Genomic DNA, 20,823 nt, shown 5'->3' with positions numbered 1-20,823 from the left:
AGACACAGAGCCTGCTTGCCCTCTCTTATTGGCTTGTGACTGTCTGCCTCTCCTTCTTGGCCTTCCAGACATACTAATGGCCTGTAGTAGGGATGAGCTTCGTGTTCGAGTCGAACCCATGTTCGACTCGAACATCGGCTGTTCGCCCGTTCGCCGAATTGCGAACGATATGGGCCGTTCGCGCTAAATTCGTGTGGCGCGTCACGGCCCATAATTCACTGCGGCATCGCAGTGCATTGCTGGCTGATGATTGGCCAAGCATGCACTATGACCCGCATGCTTGGCCAATCACAGCGCCGTCAGTAGAGAGAGCTGTAATTGGCCAAAGCCAGGGTGGCCTTGGCCAATTATGGCTCAGGGGATTTAGTACACACCCCACACTATATAAGGCCGCCTGCACGGCGGCCCTGTGTAGTGTGTGTTCCGGTGTGCTGAGAGATAGAGAGAGAGAGAGACAGTGTCATTTGATTTGAGTTAGATAGATTAGGCAGAACAGTCAGTCAGTTAGCTGCACTTACAGTGTATTGTGTATATATATGCATCCCAGGTGTTGCATATATATATATATATATATATACACTGTATTCAGTTTAGCTAGATCCGTTCCTGTTATCTTCTATCTAGACTATTTACATTTAGTGCAGTGCGTCCTGCTCACAGTGTTCAGCTAGATCCGTTCCTGCTATTTACATTTAGTGCAGTGCGTCCTGCTCACAGTGTTCAGCTAGATCCGTTCCTGCTATTTACATTTAGTGCAGTGCGTCCTGCTCACAGTGTTCAGCTAGATCCGTTCCTGTTATTTACATTTAGTGCAGTGCGTCCTGCTCACAGTGTTCAGCTAGATCCGTTCCTGCTATTTACATTTAGTGCAGTGCGTCCTGCTCACAGTGTTCAGCTAGATCCGTTCCTGCTATTTACATTTAGTGCAGTGCGTCCTGCTCACAGTGTTCAGCTAGATCCGTTCCTGCTATTTACATTTAGTGCAGTGCGTCCTGCTCACAGTGTTCAGCTAGATCCGTTCCTGCTATTTACATTTAGTGCAGTGCGTCCTGCTCACAGTGTTCAGCTAGATCCGTTCCTGTTATCTTCTAGACTATTTACATTTAGTGCAGTGCGTCCTGCTCACAGTGTTCAGCTAGATCCGTTCCTGTTATCTTCCTACTGACAGGCAGGCTTGTCTGGTTACAGTATATAAAGCTACCTGAAGAAAATTACAGGTGTTCTATTTGATCCTATTAGTACCACGGTCAGGCAGCTAGACTATTTACATTTAGTACAGTGCGTCCTGCTCACAGTGTACAGCTAGATCCGTTCCTGTTATCTTCCTACTGACAGGCAGGCTTGTCTGGTTACAGTATATAAAGCTACCTGAAGAAAATTACAGGTGTTCTATTTGATCCTATTAGTACCACGGTCAGGCAGCTAGACTATTTACATTTAGTACAGTGCGTCCTGCTCACAGTGTTCAGCTAGATCCGTTCCTGTTATCTTCCTACTGACAGGCAGGCTTGTCTGGTTACAGTATATAAAGCTACCTGAAGAAAATTACAGGTGTTCTATTTGATCCTATTAGTACCACGGTCAGGCAGCTAGACTATTTACATTTAGTACAGTGCGTCCTGCTCACAGTGTACAGCTAGATCCGTTCCTGTTATCTTCCTACTGACAGGCAGGCTTGTCTGGTTACAGTATATAAAGCTACCTGAAGTAAATTACAGGTGTTCTATTTGATCCTATTAGTACCACGGTCAGGCAGCTAGACTATTTACATTTAGTACAGTGCGTCCTGCTCACAGTGTTCAGCTAGATCCGTTCCTGTTATCTTCCTACTGACAGGCAGGCTTGTCTGGTTACAGTATATAAAGCTACCTGAAGAAAATTACAGGTGTTCTATCCAAGCTTAGTGCAGCTACAGGCCATTAGTATGTCTGGAAGGCCAAGAAGGAGAGGCAGACAGTCACAAGCCAATAAGAGAGGGCAAGCAGGCTCTGTGTCTAGTGCTGGTCGTGGAGACGGTGCATCCTCATCAGCACGTGGCCATGGGACACGCTTGGCCTTTTTTTCGGCAGCTGGCCGTGTTGAGCCGCAACATGCGGAAGACTTGGTCGAGTGGATGACCAAGCCGTCCTCATCCTCCTCATCCTCTCTCACCCATGCCCAGGGTGCTTTGTCTGGCAAAGCAGCGGCCTCTTCCCTCAGCTCAATGTCATCAGTGACTCCTTCCCTAGCTCCACCATGTCCTCATGAGGATTCCCTCGAACTGTTTGACCACAGTGTTGGGTACATGCTCCAGGAGGATACCCAGCGTTTGGAAGGCTCTGATGACGATACTGAGCTCGATGAAGGCAGTAACATGAGCATGGACAGAGGGGTTGCCCAAGAAGGACAGCAATCTGGCAGTCATGCTCCCCCTGCTGCAGCATACTGCCAGGTTTGCTCCAGTGATGAGGAGGGAGGGGATGATGAGGTCACTGACTCAACGTGGGTGCCTGATAGGAGAGAGGAGGAGGAGGAGGAGGAGGAGGCGGCACATCACCAACGAGGCAGGATGCCCTCCAGGGGCCAGCCTAAGGGCAGCACATTGACTGCATCACACCCCAAAGCTCCACATGTGCAGGGCGCTGCAGTCTCTGCGCGTTATTCAAAAAGTTCTTTGGTGTGGGCCTTTTTTGAGACGAGTGCATCAGATCGCACCGCTGCTATTTGCAACATATGTCTCAAGCGTATCTCGCGTGGCCAAAACATCTCCCGCTTGGGTACCACATGCTTGACCAGACATATGTTAACCTGCCATGCAGTTCGTTGGCAAGCGTATCTAAAAGACCCACACCAAAGAACAAAGAGGATCTCTCCTTGCTCCTCATCAGTTGAGATTTCCAACCCCACTAGACCTTCAGTCCTCTCTGAGACCTGCAGTGAGAGGAATGAAGGTGTAGAATTAGGTGTGTCACAGTCAAGTACTTGTGGGCAATCTGCTTTTGGTACACCGACGTCAGATTGTACCAGGCAAATTTCCCTGCCCCAGCTGCTGCTCCCAGCCATCCACATGCCCAGCGGTTGAATGCTAGCTTGGCAAAATTGCTAGCACTTCAACTGCTGCCTTTTCAGTTGGTAGACTCTGCCCCCTTCCGTGAGTTTGTGGAATGTGCGGTTCCTCAGTGGCAGGTACCCAAACGCCACTTTTTCTCACGGAAGGCGATTCCGGCTCTCTACCGGCATGTGGAAGGCAATGTCCATGCCTCGCTGGACAGGGCGGTCAGCGGTAAGGTGCATATTACCGCTGACTCATGGTCCAGCAGGCATGGACAGGGACGTTACCTAAGTTTCACGGCGCATTGGGTGACTCTGCTGGCAGCTGGGAAGGATGCAGGACAAGGTGCAGTAGTGTTGGAGGTTGTTCCGCCACCACGCCTCCAAAATGCTGATTGTGACACACCTCTCTCCTCCACCCCCTCCTCTTCTTCTTCCTCCATGGCCTCTTCCTCGGAACCAGCGGTGCTCCGTAGGCGTTCAAGGGGCTACGCAAGTACGCAGGCCAAAAGATGCCATGCGGTGCTTGAGCTGGTGTGCTTGGGGGACAGGAGCCACACTGGGGCAGAGGTTCTGTCAGCTCTGCAGGGGCAGGTTCAGAGGTGGTTGACGCCACGCCAACTTAAGGCAGGAATGGTGGTTTGCGACAATGGCACCAACCTCCTCTCTGCCCTCCGACAGGGACAAATGACCCATGTGCCCTGTTTGGCTCACGTCCTTAACTTGGTGGTGCAGCGGTTCTTGGGCAGGTACCCGGGCTTACAGGATGTCCTGAGGCAGGCCAGGAAAGTCTGTGTGCATTTCCGCCGGTCATATAATGCCAGTGCTCGGCTGACGGACCTCCAAAAGGAGTTTAACCTGCCCAAGAACCGCCTAATCTGTGACATGCCCACCAGGTGGAACTCAACGTTGGCCATGCTGCAGCGGCTGCACACGCAGCAGAGGGCCATCAATGAGTACCTGTGCGACTATGGCACCAGGACAGGGTCAGGGGAGCTTGGTTTTTTTTCCCCACGCCAGTGGGCCATGATCAGGGATGCATGCACTGTCCTGTCACCATTCGAGGAGGCCACGAGGATGGTGAGCACTGACAGTGCATGCATCAGTGACACTGTCCCCCTTGTCCACCTGTTGGAGCACACGCTGCGTGGAATAATGGACAGGGCACTTGAGGCAGAACAGAGGCAGGAAGAGGAGGACTTCCTTAGCTCTCAAGGCCCCCTTTATCCAGACAGTGTTCCTGCGTGCCCGCCGATCACACAGGAAGAGGACGAGGAGGAGGAGGAGGAGGAGGAAGATTGTGTCAGTATGGAGGTGGAGCCTGGCACTCAGCATCAGCAGCAATCTTTAAGGGATCAGTCCCAAGGAACACATGGACTTGTACGTGGCTGGGAGGAGGTGGCTGCGGACGTTGTTGTCCTTAGTGACCCAGAGGACTCCGGACCGAATGCCTCAGCAAACCTACGCTGCATGGCCTCCCTGATCCTGCAAAGCCTGCGTAAGGATCCTCGTATTCGTGGTATCAAGGAGAAGGACCAATACTGGCTGGCAACCCTCCTTGATCCACGTTACAAGGGTAAGGTTGCGGACCTTATCTTGCCATCGCAGAGGGAGCAGAGGATGAAACATCTTCGGGAGGCCTTGCAGAAAGGTCTGTGCAACGCGTTCCCAGAGACTGGGAGGTTACAAACACCTGTTTCTGGACAACGTGTTGCTGAGGCTTCGGTCAGTCAAAGAAGGAGCGGTGGAGAAGGTGGCCGTCTGACCGATGCGTTCAGATAATTTTTTGGTCCGCAGCCCCAAGGTATGATCGGTTCCAGCAACCATCGCCAGCGGCTGTTTTACATGGTGCAGGAATACCTAGGGGCAAGATCAGACTTGGACACCTTTCCCACCGAAAATCCTCTGGGTTACTGGGTCTTGAGGATGGATCACTGGCCAGAGCTTGCACAGTATGCAATTGAGCTACTGGCCTGTCCTGCATCCAGCGTTCTTTCGGAACGCACATTCAGTGCTGCTGGAGGCGTGGTAACCGATCACAGGGTGCATCTGTCCACCGACTCGGTCGATCGGCTGACCTTCATAAAAATGAATGAGTCTTGGATCACCACCAGCTACCAAGCACCTGATGCTGATGTAACCGAATAATTTTTTTTGAAATCTCAGATCCCTTCAAAGACTGCCTATGCTGATGCTGAGTGACTATTCCTGAGTAATTATCCTCTTCCTCCTCAATCATCACGCTGATAGCTTGTAAGAACATTTTTGGTTCTGGGCGCCACCACCAGTGCCTAAGGCACAATTTTTCAGCCCCTGTTTAACAGGGGCGTGTAATTACAATTTTTGATGTAATACTTTGCAGCAGGGCTCGTTCCTGCATTCCAACTAGAGTGTCTGTGAGGGGTTGCAGTGTTGTGGCACCAGCACCAGTGCCTAAGGCCCAATTTTTCTGCCCCTGTCTAACAGGGGCGTGTAATTACAATTTTTGATGCAATACTTTGCAGCAGGGCTCGTTCCTGCATTCCAACTAGAGTGTCTGTGAGGGGTTGCAGTGTTGTGGCACCAGCACCAGTGCCTAAGGCCCAATTTTTCTGCCCCTGTCTAACAGGGGCGTGTAATTACAATTTTTGAAGCAATACTTTGCAGCAGGGCTCGTTCCTGCGTTCCAACTAGAGTGTCTGTGAGGGGTTGCAGTGTTGTGGCACCAGCACCAGTGCCTAAGGCCTAATTTTTCAGCTCCTGTTCAACAGGGGCATGTAATTACAATTCTTGATCTAATATTTCACAGCAGGGCCCTGTGAGGGCTTACAGTGTTGTGGCCACAGCAATACCTAAGGCCCAAATTTCTGCTGAGTATATAGGGCAGGACCCTACTTTCAAACATCTAACTTACAAACGACTCCTACTTGCAAATGGAAGGAGACAACAGGAAGTGAGATGAAATCTACCCCTAGGAAGGGAAATTCTCTCCTGTAAGAGTTAATATGGGAAAACAATTTCTCCTTTCCACTGATGCTTTCCAATCCTTGTTCCACAAAAAAACCCAAATTTTCAAAAAACATTTTTCATTGGGACAAAAAAGTGAGGTGAAATCTTCTGAAGAGGAGGAAAGACAGCAAAACAAATGTCACAGGGGTGATAACCCTTCCCTATGTTTTCCAAAAAGCTTAGAAAAGATTTTTTGGCTGGAGCTAAACACGTTAAAAATGTTCAAAATTACAAACAGATTCTACTTAACAACAAACCTACAGTCCCTGTCTTGTTTGCACCGCCTGTATACTGCTGTTCAGAGTATATAGGGCCTGGTGGCCCCACACCTTTCCTTATTTTAATTTGGGTGCGGGGTTCCCCTTAATATCCATACAAGACCCAAAGGGCCTGGTAATGGACTGGGGGGTACCCATGCCGTTTGTCTCACTGATTTTCATCCATATTGCCAGGACCCGACATGACATTAAACCCGCAAGCAGTTTTAAATGAGATTTTTTCCTTTAAAAATGACATTTGGTGCAGGGACTGTTCTAAACATGGGAAACACGCGTCACTTTACAGGCATACTATAGACACCCCCCAGGTACGATATTTAAAGGAATATTTCACTTTTTTTTTTTTTTACTTTAAGCATCATTAAAATCACTGCTCCCGAAAAAACGGCCGTTTTTAAAAGTTTTTTTTGCATTGATACATGTCCCCTGGGGTAGGACCCGGGTCCCCAAACCCTTTTTAGGACAATACCATGCAAATTAGCCTTTAAAATGAGCACTTTTGATTTCGAACGTTCGAGTCCCATAGACGTCAATGGGGTTCTAACGTTCGTGCGAACTTTCGGTCCGTTCGCGGGTTCTGGTGCGAACCAAACCGGGGGGTGTTCGGCTCATCCCTAGCCTGTAGCTGCACTAAGCTGGGATATATATATATATATATATATATATATATATATATATGTACTGATACTGCAGCTAGCAAAATCAACTGCCTGCCTGTAGTATGAGAACACCACCAACCTTCTACAGGTAGCTTTAGCTGAACACTGTGAGGTGGACGCACCCCACTAACTTGTAGGTTTAGCAGAACACTGTGAGCAAGACGCACTTCACTAACTGTAAATAGTCTAGCTGCCTGACTGTGGTACTAATAGGATCAAAAGAACACCAACAATTTTATTTAAAATACTGTAACAAGACAAGCCTGCCTGTCAGTAAGAAGATAACAGGAACGGATCTAGCTGAACACTGTGAGCAGGACGCACCCCACTAGCTTGTAGGTTTAGCTGAACACTGTGAGGTGGACGCACCCCACTAACTTGTAGGTTTAGCAGAACACTGTGAGCAGGACGCACTGCACTAACTGTAAATAGTCTAGCTGCCTGACTGTGGTACTAATAGGATCAAAAGAACACCAGCAATTTTCTTCAGGTAGCTGTATTTACTGTAACAAGACAAGCCTGCCTGTCAGTAAGAAGATAACAGAAATGGATCTAGCTGAACACTGTGAGCAGGACGCACCCCACTAGCTTGTAGGTTTAGCAGAACACTGTGAGCAGGACGCACTGCACTAACTGTAAATAGTCTAGCTGCCTGACTGTGGTACTAATAGGATCAAAAGAACATCAGTAATTTTCTTTAAAATACTGTAACAAGACAAGCCTGCCTGTCAGTAAGAAGATAACAGGAACGGATCTAGCTGAACACTGTGAGCAGGACGCACCCCACTAGTTTGTAGGTTTAGCTGAACACTGTGAGGTGGACGCACCCCACTAACTTGTAGGTTTTGCTGAACACTGTGAGCAGCACGCACCCCACTAACTTGTAGGTTTAGCAGAACACTGTGAGCAGGACGCACTGCACTAACTGTAAATAGTCTAGCTGCCTGACTGTGGTACTAATAGGATCAAAAGAACACCAGCAATTTTCTTCAGGTAGCTGTATTTACTGTAACAAGACAAGCCTGCCTGTCAGTAAGAAGATAACAGAAACGGATCTAGCTGAACACTGTGAGCAGGACGCACCACACTAGCTTGTAGGTTTAGCTGAACACTGTGAGGTGGACGCACCCCACTAACTTGTAGGTTTAGCTGAACACTGTGAGCAGGACGCACCCCACTTACTTGTAGGTTTAGCAGAACACTGTGGGCAGGACGCACTGCACTAACTGTAAATAGTCTAGCTGCCTGACTGTGGCACTAATAGGATCAAAAGAACACCAGTAATTTTCTTCAAAATACTGTAACAAGACAAGCCTGCCTGTCAGTAGGAATATAACAGGAACGGATCTAGCTGAACACTGTGAGCAGGACGCACTGCACTAAATGTAAATAGTCTAGAAGATAACAGGAACGGATCTAGCTAAACTGAATACAGTGTATATATATATATATGCAACACCTGGGATGCATATATATACACAATACACTTTAAGTGCAGCTAACTGACTGACTGTCCTGCCTAATCTAGCTAACTCAAATGAAATGACACTGTCTCTCTCTCTCTCTAAGCACACCGGAACACACTGCACAGGGCCGCTGTGCAGGCGGCCTTATATAGTGTGGGGCGTGTACTAAATCCCCTGAGCCATAATTGGCCAAAGCCTCCTTGGCTTTGGCCAATTATGGCTCTCTGTTAAGGCGGCGCTGTGATTGGCCAAGCATGCGGGTCATAGTGAATGCTTGGCCAATCATCAGCAAGCAATGCACTGCGATGCCGCAGTGAATTATGGGCCGTGACGCGCCACACGAATTTGGCGCGAACGGCCCATATCGTTCGCAATTCGGCGAACGATCGAACAGCCGATGTTCGAGTCGAACATGGGTTCGACTCGAACACGAAGCTCATCCCTATCTGAGAGGCAGAAATTGCCCAATGCTGAAGAAACCCCTAACAACCTTTGGAGGAACCCTAGGGTTCCACGGAACCCTGGTTGAGAATCACTGCTCTAGGTGCATCAAGCATCCAGGACAAAAGAAGGCCAATATCAAGTATTGAGTACAAAAAAAGGCAATGTCAAGCATCTACGACAAAGGAAGGCCAATGTCAAACATCAAGGCAGAGGAAAGCCAATGTCAAGTATCTAGAACAAAGGAAGGCAAATGTCAAGTATCTAGGATAAAGGAAGGCCAACGTCAAGTATCTAGGACAAAGGAAGGCCAGTGTTAAGTATCTAGGACCAAGGAAGGCCAATGTCAAACATCTAGGACAGAGGAAAGCCAATGTCAAGTATCTAGAACAAAGGAAGGCAAATGTCAAGTATCTAGGATAAAGGAAGGCCAATGTCAAGTATCTAGGACAAAGGAAGGCCAATGTCAAGTATCTAAGACAGAGTGTGGACAATTTAGAGCATCTGGAACAGACTAGAACTGATGTGGAGCATCTTGGACAGAATTGGGCCAATGTGAAGCATCAAGGAAAGACTGGGGTCATTATGAAGCATACAAGCATAGAAATTCCAGCATGATCTGCCAGTTTTTTTCATATACTGTAAGTCATGAAATAAATAATATATACAGTATATGTAGTGGTACCCCCCGCAAGGGCTGCTTAGTGATGTGGCCCACCTGTCACTCTGCCCAGCCTGGCATTCACTTCCAGTCACTTTAGAGACAATGAACAGTCCATATGTTTGTTTTTGTTGTTTTTATTGAGGGGATAAACTTGGGTGGGCAAAGGAATATATGCTCAGTGGAACAATAAATTGGCAGATTGTATAGCAATCAATTGGGACGAAACTATATGCACTCTTTGTACATATTTATTCTCCAGACTCCTCCTGCACATCTGTTGCTTGCAGACTATTGCTCTCTCTCTCTTCCTCTTCCTCTTGCACAACTCTCTACTCCAGGAGTAGCTAGCACATGTTTGGGCCTGACACTGGCTTAGCCAGGCCTCAGTAATTGGCATTTGCAGGCAGGGACCGCGGGCCTTTATATTGTAGCAGAAAATATGGAAAGTCTCTTGTGCTAGCTGTCCCACAGATGGACTACTGCTCCCAGACAGCCTTCTTCAGGCCCTGCCAGCCCTACAGCTGCCTGACTCCACTGCCCATAACATCACAGTCCACACTGCTGGCTCTGCACTCCTTCCAGACTGCGCACCCCCAGTCCACTTAGGCGTGCCTCCCCAGTCCTCCCGACTTTGCATGATACTCACCAGCTCTCCTGGCTGCAACTGGTGGTTCCCTCCTGAAGACTTACCCGGCAGTACTAGCTTCTGCTGTCCTTTCTGACTCCTCCTGTGCCTCCTGTCCATATCCTTCATGCTTTCCTGAAAGGCTCCGTCCTGAACCCGAGTCCCAGGCCCAAGGTCACCCCCCCCAACTTGGGAGCTCCCTCAAAGGCCCCAATAGCCTAGTACTCCATCTCCAGTTCTTCCACCCGACAACTCCTCCCCAGCTGGGCTGACTCGAGGTATTTAAGGAGGCCTGCCCCCCTGCCAATCCTAGTTGGGGATTGGCCAGGGTTCCCTGAACCACCACAGACAGCTCCACCTATCCTCTCCTCCTCCTCTTCTAGAATCCTCTAGAACAGGGATATGCAATTAGCGGACCTCCAGCTGTTGCAAAACTACAAGTCCCATCATTCCTCTGTCTCTGGGTGTCATGCTTGTGGCTGTCAGAGTCTTGCTTTGCCTCATGGGACTTGTAGTTCTGTAACAGCTGGAGGTCCGCTAATTGCATATCCCTGCTCTAGAAGAAAGAGGAAGGTTACAGTGAAGTGATGCTGTCTGTGAGTCACCAGCTACGACTCTGAGCCACTCCCAGGCCCACACAAACCAAAACAAACAGGCCTAGCTTACAGCTAGGCCTGCCTAAATTTGCCTGCACTCACGAAGAATCCTAACCTCTAGCACCTACCTATGTAGAGGATGTTACATATATGTAACCAAAATAAATATATACTGTACCATTGACCAGAAGCCATTATAGCCCAATGTGAGTGGACACATCAATAGGGGTCCTCTCTTCTCTGCAGTTGACTGAATATCAGCTCATGTACTTTATATTACAGGCTCTCTTTCCATGGATGTCAAGAAGGTTTTGGAATCTGTGAACAAAATGGCAGGAGAGATCCAAAAAGTGAAAAGTAAGTTCAGTAACCAAAAAACTATTTTTTTCTGGAACCTCTTGATACAATGTTACATCATAATGTACCTGCTCTCTTATGTAAAGGTGGGGGCTCTAGGAAGGATAAGCCGTGACCACAAATTAATTGATTATCAAGATATGTGTTTTTTTAAAGTACAGTGAGCCCTCACCCTGATCGTAGGTCAGTTCCAGCGGGTCCAAGGCGTTTTGTGAATCAGGGAAGAGCCTCTAAGTCAGCCTTTCTCAACCTTTTCAACACAGAGGAACCCTTGAAATAGTTCTCCAGTCTCGGGGAACCCCTGCTAAAAATTAGAAATCTACAACTCGTGATACATTAGTGTGATGGTCAGTGGGAAGAATGGTCCTTACACTTGTGGTCATTGGGAAGAATTACCTCCTTACAGATAGCTAAAAAGATCAATGGTGTCAGTGGGAACGTATCTGAGAGGCAGAAATTGCCCAATGCTGAAGGAACACCTAACAACCTTTGGAGGAACCCTAGGGTTCCACAGAACCCTGGTTGAGAATCACTGCTCTAGGTGCATGGAATTGCATTGTGTGTAATGGCCCAGAACTTTAGGGTTCACAGGCTACTGTTGAGTAGTCACCTGGCCGCTATCTTCTATGTGTTATTTGTTACTTCTAATTAACCAAATAATAATGGTGCCACTTTACTTTGGTCCCTGTGTGCCTTTAATCCATCTTGGATACCAATCAACTGGCCCTGCCCGCAAGTGAACCTCTGAAATTAGGAGTTTCTGAACCTCAAGTCCCATTATGGTCAAAAGAAACCCCAAAACAGGCTCCAAAAAAGGGTGTGTTAGAGATTAGGAAATGCAAAAGTGTGCAGGATGGTTCGGGAAGCTCCTGGCAGCCCTGACTGAAGATGGTGCCAAAAAAAAAAAACAGTCTAAGCTACTTCCTTTAAAAATCCCACCATAATGGGACTGGTAGTTATGGTAAGGCTGCTGGCAGATTGTTAACACCTAAGAAAGGTCATTGGTGCATGGGGCCATAACTCTGCTAATACTTAACGCAGCAAGTTGGAGATGGAGAGCTATTCCTTGCTATGGTCATTTTTTTTTTTTACATAATTTAATTAGTTAGATTCTTATAACAACAATGTTTTCCATTTTGACCTGGAAAAATTATCATGACTCCGTGGGGTGTATTTAAAAAAATAAAGCATAGCTGTTCATCCATCAAAACTGCATGAAAATTCATTTTGTGTGAATGGGGCAAAATCAAATGTTCTCAGACTATATTCTCTGCAGATAGAATGTTTAAATTGTTAAAATACTGCATTGTGGGCTACTGGATGGTGCAGAGTGTCATAGGAAACAAGTATGTTCATTAGCCCCATCTAGTGGCCATTAGATGTGTGCAATTCGTTTAGTTCCGAATTAGTATTTTGACAAATTTGTTAATTCCGAAATTTCCGAATTTCCGAATTTTTCAATTTCCGAATTTTTCCATTTCCGAATTTTTCAATTTCCGAATTTTTCATTTTCCGAATTTTTCAATTTCCGAATTTTTCAATTTCCGAAATTCTGAATTCCTGAATTTCCGAAGTTCCGAAATGTCAAATTTCCGACTTTCGAATTTCCGACTTTCGAATTTCAGAATTTTTGAATTTCCGAAAATTCGAAATTTCAGAATTTTGGAATTCGGAAATTCGAAATTTCGTACATTCTATATTTTGGAAATTCGAAATTTGGAAATTTGAAATTCGGAAATTCAAAATTCGGAAAGTCAAAATTTCGGAAATTCGAAATTTGGAGATTCGAATGAAGATCTGAAAATTCAAAAACCCGAAAATCTGAAATAATAATAACTAATAATAAATATTAAATTATAGGTTTTGGAATTTCCTTTCAAATTTGTCTGTTAGTGAAATAACGAATGCCGCAACTAAACAAATGGAACATAATGATCTAACAATAACAATAATAGTAATAAAACCTTTTTATTATTATTATTAATTTGTTCTTTTCCATTTGTTTAGCTGCGGCATTCGTTATTTCGGATAATTCGTAACATCAGATAAATTTGTATTTGTTACGTTCACAAACAGCCAAATTTGAAAGTAAATTCCAATACCTGTAATTTAATAGTTAGTTATTATTAGTTAGTTATTTCAAATTTTACTGATTTTCTTTCTTTTTTTCAGATTTTTGAATTTTTGGATTTTCGAATTTTTGAATTTCCGAATTCCGAAAATTTTGGAAATTCGAAATTCGGAAATTCGAATGAAGATCTGAAAATTCGAAAACCCGAAAATCTGAAATAATAATAACTGATAATAAATATTTAAATTATAGGTATTGGAATTTCCTTTAAAATTTGGATGTTAGTGAACATAACGAGTAGGAATTTATCCGAAGTTACGAATTATCTGAAATAACGAATGCCGTAGCTAAACGAATGGAATGTAATGATCTAATAATAATAAATAACAATAATAGTAATAAAACCTTTTTATTATTATTATTTATTATTCATTTGTTCCATTCCATTTGTTTAGATGCAGCATTCCTTATTTTGGATAATTCGTAACTTCAGATAAATTTGTATTCGTTATGTTCACAAACAGCCAAATTTGAAAGGAAATTCCAATACCTATAATTTAATAGTTAGTTATTATTAGTTAGTTATTATTTCAAATTTTACTGATTTTTCTTTCTTTTTTTCAGATTTTCAAATTTTCGGAAATTCGAAATTCGAAATATGAAAATTCAGAAATTGGAAATGCAGAAATTTGAAAATTTGAAAATTCAAAATTCAGAAGTTTGAAAATTCGAAATTCGGAAATTTGAAAATTCAGAAATCCGAAATTCGAAAATGTGAAAATGTGAAGGTTCGGAAATCTGGAAATTCGGAAAATTGAAAATCCGAACTTCTGAATTTTCGAATTTCCAAATTTACGTAAAAAGCAAAAAAAGAATGACACTAAAACGAACAATTTTTTTGTCAGTGAACATGTCTAGTGGCCATAATGCAGATTCAATAGATGAACAGCTATACATTTTTTTTCTCTCTCGCTCTTTTTCTCTATCCCTCTCATTTTTTTTTTTTTGCTTCCTCTGTTTTTTTTTTCTCCTCACCCTCTCTTTTTTTCTCTCCCTCCCAGGATCTGGTGAACCTTGTTCTACAGGTTGGATAAACTTTGCGGGTGGCTGTTATTACTGGAGCTCGAATTCGGTTCCATGGGAGTACGCCAAGAAACAATGTGAGGACAGGCAGGCTCACCTGGTGGTCGTTAATGGGAATGACGAAATGGTAAGAAAGTCCAGCTAAATTAAGGTGCATAGAGAGTGTGTATAAAACTCATCAGTAGTCACCAGAGATGATCCAGCTTCTGGAAGGTTTGAACAGCTCTCTTGTATAATGCGGAGAAAGCGCGCTTGTATATCTCCAAGTAACACAGACACAGACGCTGGTATCACGTTGAGCTTAGCAGAATCTTTCCAAAGAATGCATTACTCCTTTTATTTATACTGCCAACATGAATAAACAAAGGAAGGTCACTTCTCACTCTGGTCCCTCATTGGTGTCATGGTCGGAGTGTCACTGAGCCGTTGGAAGGTCCTGGGGCTTCATAATCGGGAGGGGATTATTCTGTGTTATATTTCATAGGTCATTTAATTCATGTTGTTTATGTTTATATATTACTGCTGTAGCACCTCTCTGACACCCCAAAGTAAGGATAGCTCCTCTAGTGGCAGGGGCAGGCTAGCATTTCAGTCCTTGGCTAAAATGGGGGGGGGGACAGAGAAAGGATTTTTGGCACCGGGTTAAGGAGGTGAGGGGTCCAAGATACCATAGCACAGTGTTTCTCAACTCCAGTCCTCAAGGTGCACCAACAGATCGTGTTTTCAGAATTTCCCTCAGATGAAATAGCTGTGGTAATTACTAAGGCAGTGAAACTGATCAAATCACCTGTGCAAAATAATGGTAAGCCTGAAAACATGACCTGTTGGGGCGCCTTGAGGACTGGAGTTGAGAAACACTACCATAGCAGATCACTTGATCCAGATCAATGTCCAGCTTCACAGTGTCACAGACTCAGCAACACTGTAAGCGCGTTCCCAAGTTTCAATGTATCCTCTAAGTGATTCACCTGGTCCTTCTGAGAGACCTCCTTCTTCATGGCTCTCTCCAGCAAGGGGCCTCCCCTGGACTTTCTCCTTGGCACAGCTTCCTCTAGACCAGTGTCTCTCAACTCCGGTCCTCAAGGCAGCCATTAAAGGTCATGTTTTTAGGATTTCCCTCAGATGAAACAGCTGTGGTAATTACTAAGGCAGTTAAACTGATCATATTACCTGTGCAAAATAATGGAAGGCCTGAAAACATGACCTGTTGGAGCACCTTGAGGACTGGAGTTGAGAAACATTGCTCTAGACTAGGCACAACAGCCTCAGGACCACTTCAGCACACGTTAGGCCCCAAACCAGTCTATTGGGCCTAATAGCTGAGCTCTATCCAGGAGCACCTCCCTAGGCTCAGGGGAAGGGGGCGAGCACATGACCTGTCCCAAATGTTTATATCCTCCCCAGCACGCATCAGTGGCCTAAACCTCCTACTGGATTGGCTAAAGGAAATATAAATATTTATAACTTAGTTTTGTTAGTAAAATCTCATACTGTGACCAGCGATACAGTGACATCTACTGGCGACGGTGAGAAATCACAAGCCAACCGAAAGAGGTTCTAAAGACCCAAGGTGTTTACCTTAAAGTGATTGTAAAGGCTTGCTTTTTTTTTTTTTTTTTAAATAACAAACATATTGGTGGTGATGATGTGAGATGTGTCGGATCATCCCCTCCTCCTCTTCCTCCTTGCCCTCCTTCTCCATGCTCTGCTCTGCTGAATTGTCCTATGAACCACAAGTACCCCCTAAGCATTCAAGGGCCAATTCAACAAGTCAGGCTAAAAGATGCAATGCAGTGCTTAAGCTGATCTGTCTAGGGGACAGGAGCCACACCGGAGCAGAGATTCTTTCAGCTCTGCAGGAACAGGCCTAGCGGTGGTTCATGCCATGACAGCTTCAGCCTAGAATGGTGGTCTGAAATAATGGCAGAAACCTCCTGTCTGCCCTTTGACAGGGCACATGTCCGCAATTTGGTTGTGCAACGTTCCCTAAACAGGTACCCAGGGTTGCAAGATCTTCTGAAGCAGGCCAGAAGAATCTACAGGAATTTCAGGCGGTCATACACAGCCAGTGTTAGGTTGGCTGAAATTCAACGGGAATTTGTGACATGCCCACGAGGTGGAACTCAATTTTGGCAATGCTGCAGGAGTTGCACATGCAGCAGAGGGCCGTCAAAGAGTACCTGTGTGAGTATGGCACAAGGACAGGCTCAGGCTGGCTCTGATTTTTTTTTCCCCAGGCCAATGGCTGCTGATAAAGGATGCATGCACTGTATTGTCACCATTTGAGGAGGCAACAAGGATGGTGAGCCGTGACAATGCATCCATCAGTGACACAACCCCTGTTGTGTTCCTGCTGGAGCATACTCTGTGTGGCAATATAAACAGGGCACTTGAGGCAGAGCAGCGGGAGAAAGAGGAGGACTTCCTTTCCTCTCAAGGCCTGCTTTATGCAGACACCATTCTTGCCACGCCACAGACCATACAAGAGGAGAGGGAGGAGGAGGAGGATTCTGGCAGTTTTAGAGGCATTGAAGCAGAGGAAGACATGCATCAAACCTTACGAGATGGTTTTCCATCCCCAGAACCCTTGGGAGTAGTACATGGCTGGGAGGAGGCAGTTCCAGATACTGTAATCCTCAGTGACCCCAAGGGCTCTGCTTCTCATGCCTCTGCAAACTTGTGGTGCATGGGCTCCCTTATTCTGCAAAGCTGAGAGTTTGTGGTATCAAGAAGAAGGATCTTTATTGTTTGGCAACCCTCCTTGACCACTATTACAAGGGTAAAGTCGTGGTACTCATCCCATCCCCACAGAGGGATCAGGGCGATGAAATATCTTGAGGAAGCCTTAAAGAAGAGTTTATGTAACACCTTTCCAGACTTTGGTAGGTTACATTCTCATGGAAAAACTAGTTTTGAGGCTTCTGTTGGTCAAAGGAGGAGCGGTGGAGAACGGGGCTGCCTCAGGGATGCATTTCCAAATTTTTTTAGTCCCAGGGCAGTCAGCTTCCACATTCCATCAGCAGCGTCTGCATCATTTGGTGGGAAATTATCTAGGAGTGAAAACAGACATGAAGAGCTTTCCAGTTGATGATCCACTGGGTTACTGGGTCATGAGAATGGACCACTGGCCAGAACTTGCCCAGTATGCAATTGAACTGTTGGGATGGCCTGCATCCAACGTGCTTTCTGAATGGGCAGATGGCTGGAAAAACTGGCACATGCACAAATGTGCTACAGGGCTCTTTTGGGATCTGAGCCCTGTGCACGCCCAGGAGGTCGAGGAGAAATTCTCGCTTAGGCAAGAAATACATAAATGCTGCTTTGCAGCACAAAAAAATGACTTTGTTAAACAAAAACAAAAAAATTGTTTTGTAAGAGAGGAACATCTGTTGCTACATCCACAGAACTGACTCTTACATTAAATAAAGACTTGATGTTCCCATCTGTTACATTGTATTCAGTTCAGTCTTTTGTTTTTCTTCAAGGTTTATCTACGTGCGTTCTCTCAGAAGAAGATGTGGTGGATCGGCCTCACAGAGATAGACAATCACTGGCACTGGGTGGACGGCACTTCCTTTGAGTTGACTCCAAAGTACGATAATTCTTATTCATTGATTAAACTGAAAATAACCCCAGGTCCCTGACGGGTGGTAGCAAGAGATCCTAAACGGAGGGCACCACATCCAATAAAACCTGAATGTATTCAAGGAAAGAAAAAGCTAGATATAGACTTTTTTTGGCACCTCGAAGATCACAACCAATTAAAATGATAACATGTTTATTTAAGCCATTGATAGCTAAAATAAAGATATTATATTTTTAATTGGTTGTTATCTTCGGGGGGGGGGGGCTAAAAAAGTCCATATATAGCTTCTTTCTTTGAATTCTTACCCATAGATTTGGGAATTTTTGGTTATTTGTTTACATTATATATACATTTTTACATTTGGAACAGAGTTAGCACTAGCCTCACTGCCATCTTGGCTGTCTCGGCCCAACGATCAGTTCTGTTCACTAACACGATGAAAAAAAAATAATTATCATGTATTTTACTTATGATTAAATTACAATATTAAGTGCTTATATGCTAATGTTAGGTTCTTTATATAATAAAAGGTTAAGTTTGCAGAAATATGTTGTATGTATGAAAATGTAGTGCTAACCCCCCCCAAAAAGACCCACTGATTTGGTCCCAAAGTTCTTTCTCCAGTAAGTGCACTAACAGCCAGGCACATAGTCTCAGTCACTCTTCTGGCTCAATGATCAGTGTAGGGGTATGCTTTATTGAAAACTTGAACTTGGATGGGTGCAGGGTAACCGTGGGATACTCCGGCCATGTTAAGTAGTAACTTGAGAACACCTATCTCCTTCTACCTCCCTCCTGCCAAGTGCACCCAAGCAGGCTCATTCATTCGCGTGCGTGTCCATTCACACACAGAGTCGCGGCTCTACCCTACCCCCCTTCTCATTGGCTCACTGGCTGTGATGGACAGCAGCGGAAACCATTCTCAGCAACTGAGGAGGGACAGTCCCCGAAGAGCCAAGGCTGTCATGCACAGCACTGTAGGAAAATCGGGCTCAGGTACAGTAAGTATTGGGGGGGGGGGGAGCTACTGCACAGAGGAAGTTTTTTAAATTCATGCATAGAATGGATGAAGGGTAAAAAACCTTAAGCTTTTACGACCACTTTTAGCACAAACGGACTCTGATGAATGAGGGATAGCAAAAGCATATATTCACTGGGATCTCATACATCGTTCTACACTCACTAATGTCTCTGGATAGTTGGATATCCAATATCTGCCAAACATAGTTCTTGTGACATCTTCTTCAAACCAGATCCCCCAAATGAGGTCCCTCCGACAGCTCCAGAAGAGTTCAGTAGGATAGTCCCCACCAAAGAGCACACCTGAGACCTTGATGAGCAAAGCAGCCCTTCAGGCTGAGATCTCCTCCTCCTGGACAAGAACCCCTCTGCTCCAGGCATCAGACTATTTATGCTCACTCCTTGCCAGCATTTTGGCACCCCCCTTCCCAAGGGATTGGCTCGGACCACATAAATATTCATATCATTGATTTGACTGTCCCAGCCCACAACTTCCCAGAACCATCCAGAAACAGGGCAAAGCAGCCAAACACACAGCATGCGAAACGCAGAGCAGAACAGAGCTACCACAAGCAGCTCCACTGACTACAAGAGAGCTGAAGACTAAATTTACCTAACCTAGCACCTATCTAGAAGGGTGCAACAAGAAAAATATGTTGTTATCTGGATTCTCTGAATATCTGGTTGTGGAATGTGGAGACATATAGTCTACTTGTTCTACAATGAGGTATTTGGAAGTCTGTGGATTGTTCAAGCTGATAAGGTGTTCCAAGATAACAGAAATTAATGTCTCTTCTAATTAATGATTTGCTTCTTCTGAAAAGTTTTATATGACATATTAGGTAAATTATTTATGTTCTGCATAGCAGTAGCTCAGAATTAAATGAAAAGAGTCCCTGTTTTAGATCCAAAGACCAGGACTTGAACTAGGGTCTCCATGTGCTTTTTCCTTATCAAACGTTGTTTCTTCTGTGCAGGTTCTGGGAGGCTGGTCAACCTGATAACTATGCAAATCGAGCTCTCCAAGGAGGGGAAGATTGCGCTCAGTTGAGGGGTGCAGAAGGATGGAATGACGCCCACTGTTCCGCAAAGCACTTCTATATCTGTGAGAAGAAAATGCTCTGAAGGGAAGGAAACCAATATCTTCCTCTAGTTGTCCATCAACTAACAGTACTCATCAAACACCAGCAAGGAGAGAAATAGAATCTATAGGAATGCATAGTTTTCAAGGAACAATGTGTAGCTGTTTCAAGAGTCATTGGTTTGGGGGCTTGCCTCTATTCCCCTACATGGGCCACTCAAATTACTATAGGGAAGCCAGAATACCTTCCAAAATTCTTCTTTTCACACACATACATGCTTATTCAGTACAGTGCATAAACCTATCAGTCAATCAGACAATGTTTTTAATTGATGATCTGCATTACAGGGAAATTGGATTGGTTGCTCTGGGTGGCTAAGGTGGAGTTAACAAGTTTGCCCTCTTTTGGCTTCTCCTGTGCGTCTATTAATGTGTAAATTGAGTCAATCAATAAAGATGATCTCATACAGGTGTTGACTTTCTATGTCACTAGAAATATTTTTTGTTGTTGTCCAAATAGATTTGCTCACCCTGTTTTAATAAAATTGGTTTAATGAGCATGGAAAAGGGCAAAGTCAGGATCCCCATCCAGTGCCATCTTAATAGCATCATGGGCCCCTTGGCAGAGTAGTGCACTGGGGCCCCTACCAGCCTGCTTTGGGTGTCTCCATCACAATGCCCATAGACATCAGGTGCCCCCATCATAGTGCCCCCTTACATCAGGTGCCCCCCATCACCGTGTCCCCAATCACAGTGTCCCTATACATCAGGTGATACCATCACAGTGTCCACACACATCAGGTTCCTCCATCACTGTGTCCCCATACATCAGGAGTCCCCACACATCAGGTCCTCTCATCACGTTGTCCCCATACATC

At 45.1% G+C, this 20,823-nt stretch overlaps 1 protein-coding gene across 3 annotated transcripts in view; it reads left to right on the top strand.

The window, feature by feature from the left end:
• The window catches only part of LOC141133732 (uncharacterized), a 55,585-nt gene extending 35,171 nt beyond the window's left edge, over positions 1-20,414 (top strand). For all 3 annotated transcript variants that reach the window (XM_073623256.1, XM_073623255.1, XM_073623258.1), the window contains 4 exons: positions 11,030-11,104; positions 14,237-14,385; positions 17,744-17,850; positions 19,842-20,414. In XM_073623256.1, the coding sequence (XP_073479357.1) occupies positions 11,030-11,104; positions 14,237-14,385; positions 17,744-17,850; positions 19,842-19,989 (479 nt within the window). In that variant the 3' untranslated portion in view covers positions 19,990-20,414. The remainder of the gene's footprint in view (positions 1-11,029; positions 11,105-14,236; positions 14,386-17,743; positions 17,851-19,841) is intronic.
• The last annotated feature ends 409 nt before the right edge of the window (positions 20,415-20,823 follow it).

Source organism: Aquarana catesbeiana, linkage group LG03 (assembly GCF_042186555.1).
Source record: "Aquarana catesbeiana isolate 2022-GZ linkage group LG03, ASM4218655v1, whole genome shotgun sequence".
NCBI lineage: Eukaryota > Metazoa > Chordata > Amphibia > Anura > Ranidae > Aquarana > Aquarana catesbeiana.
Note: the sequence above shows the minus strand (reverse complement) of the source record. Positions and strands in the feature narration are given on the sequence as shown.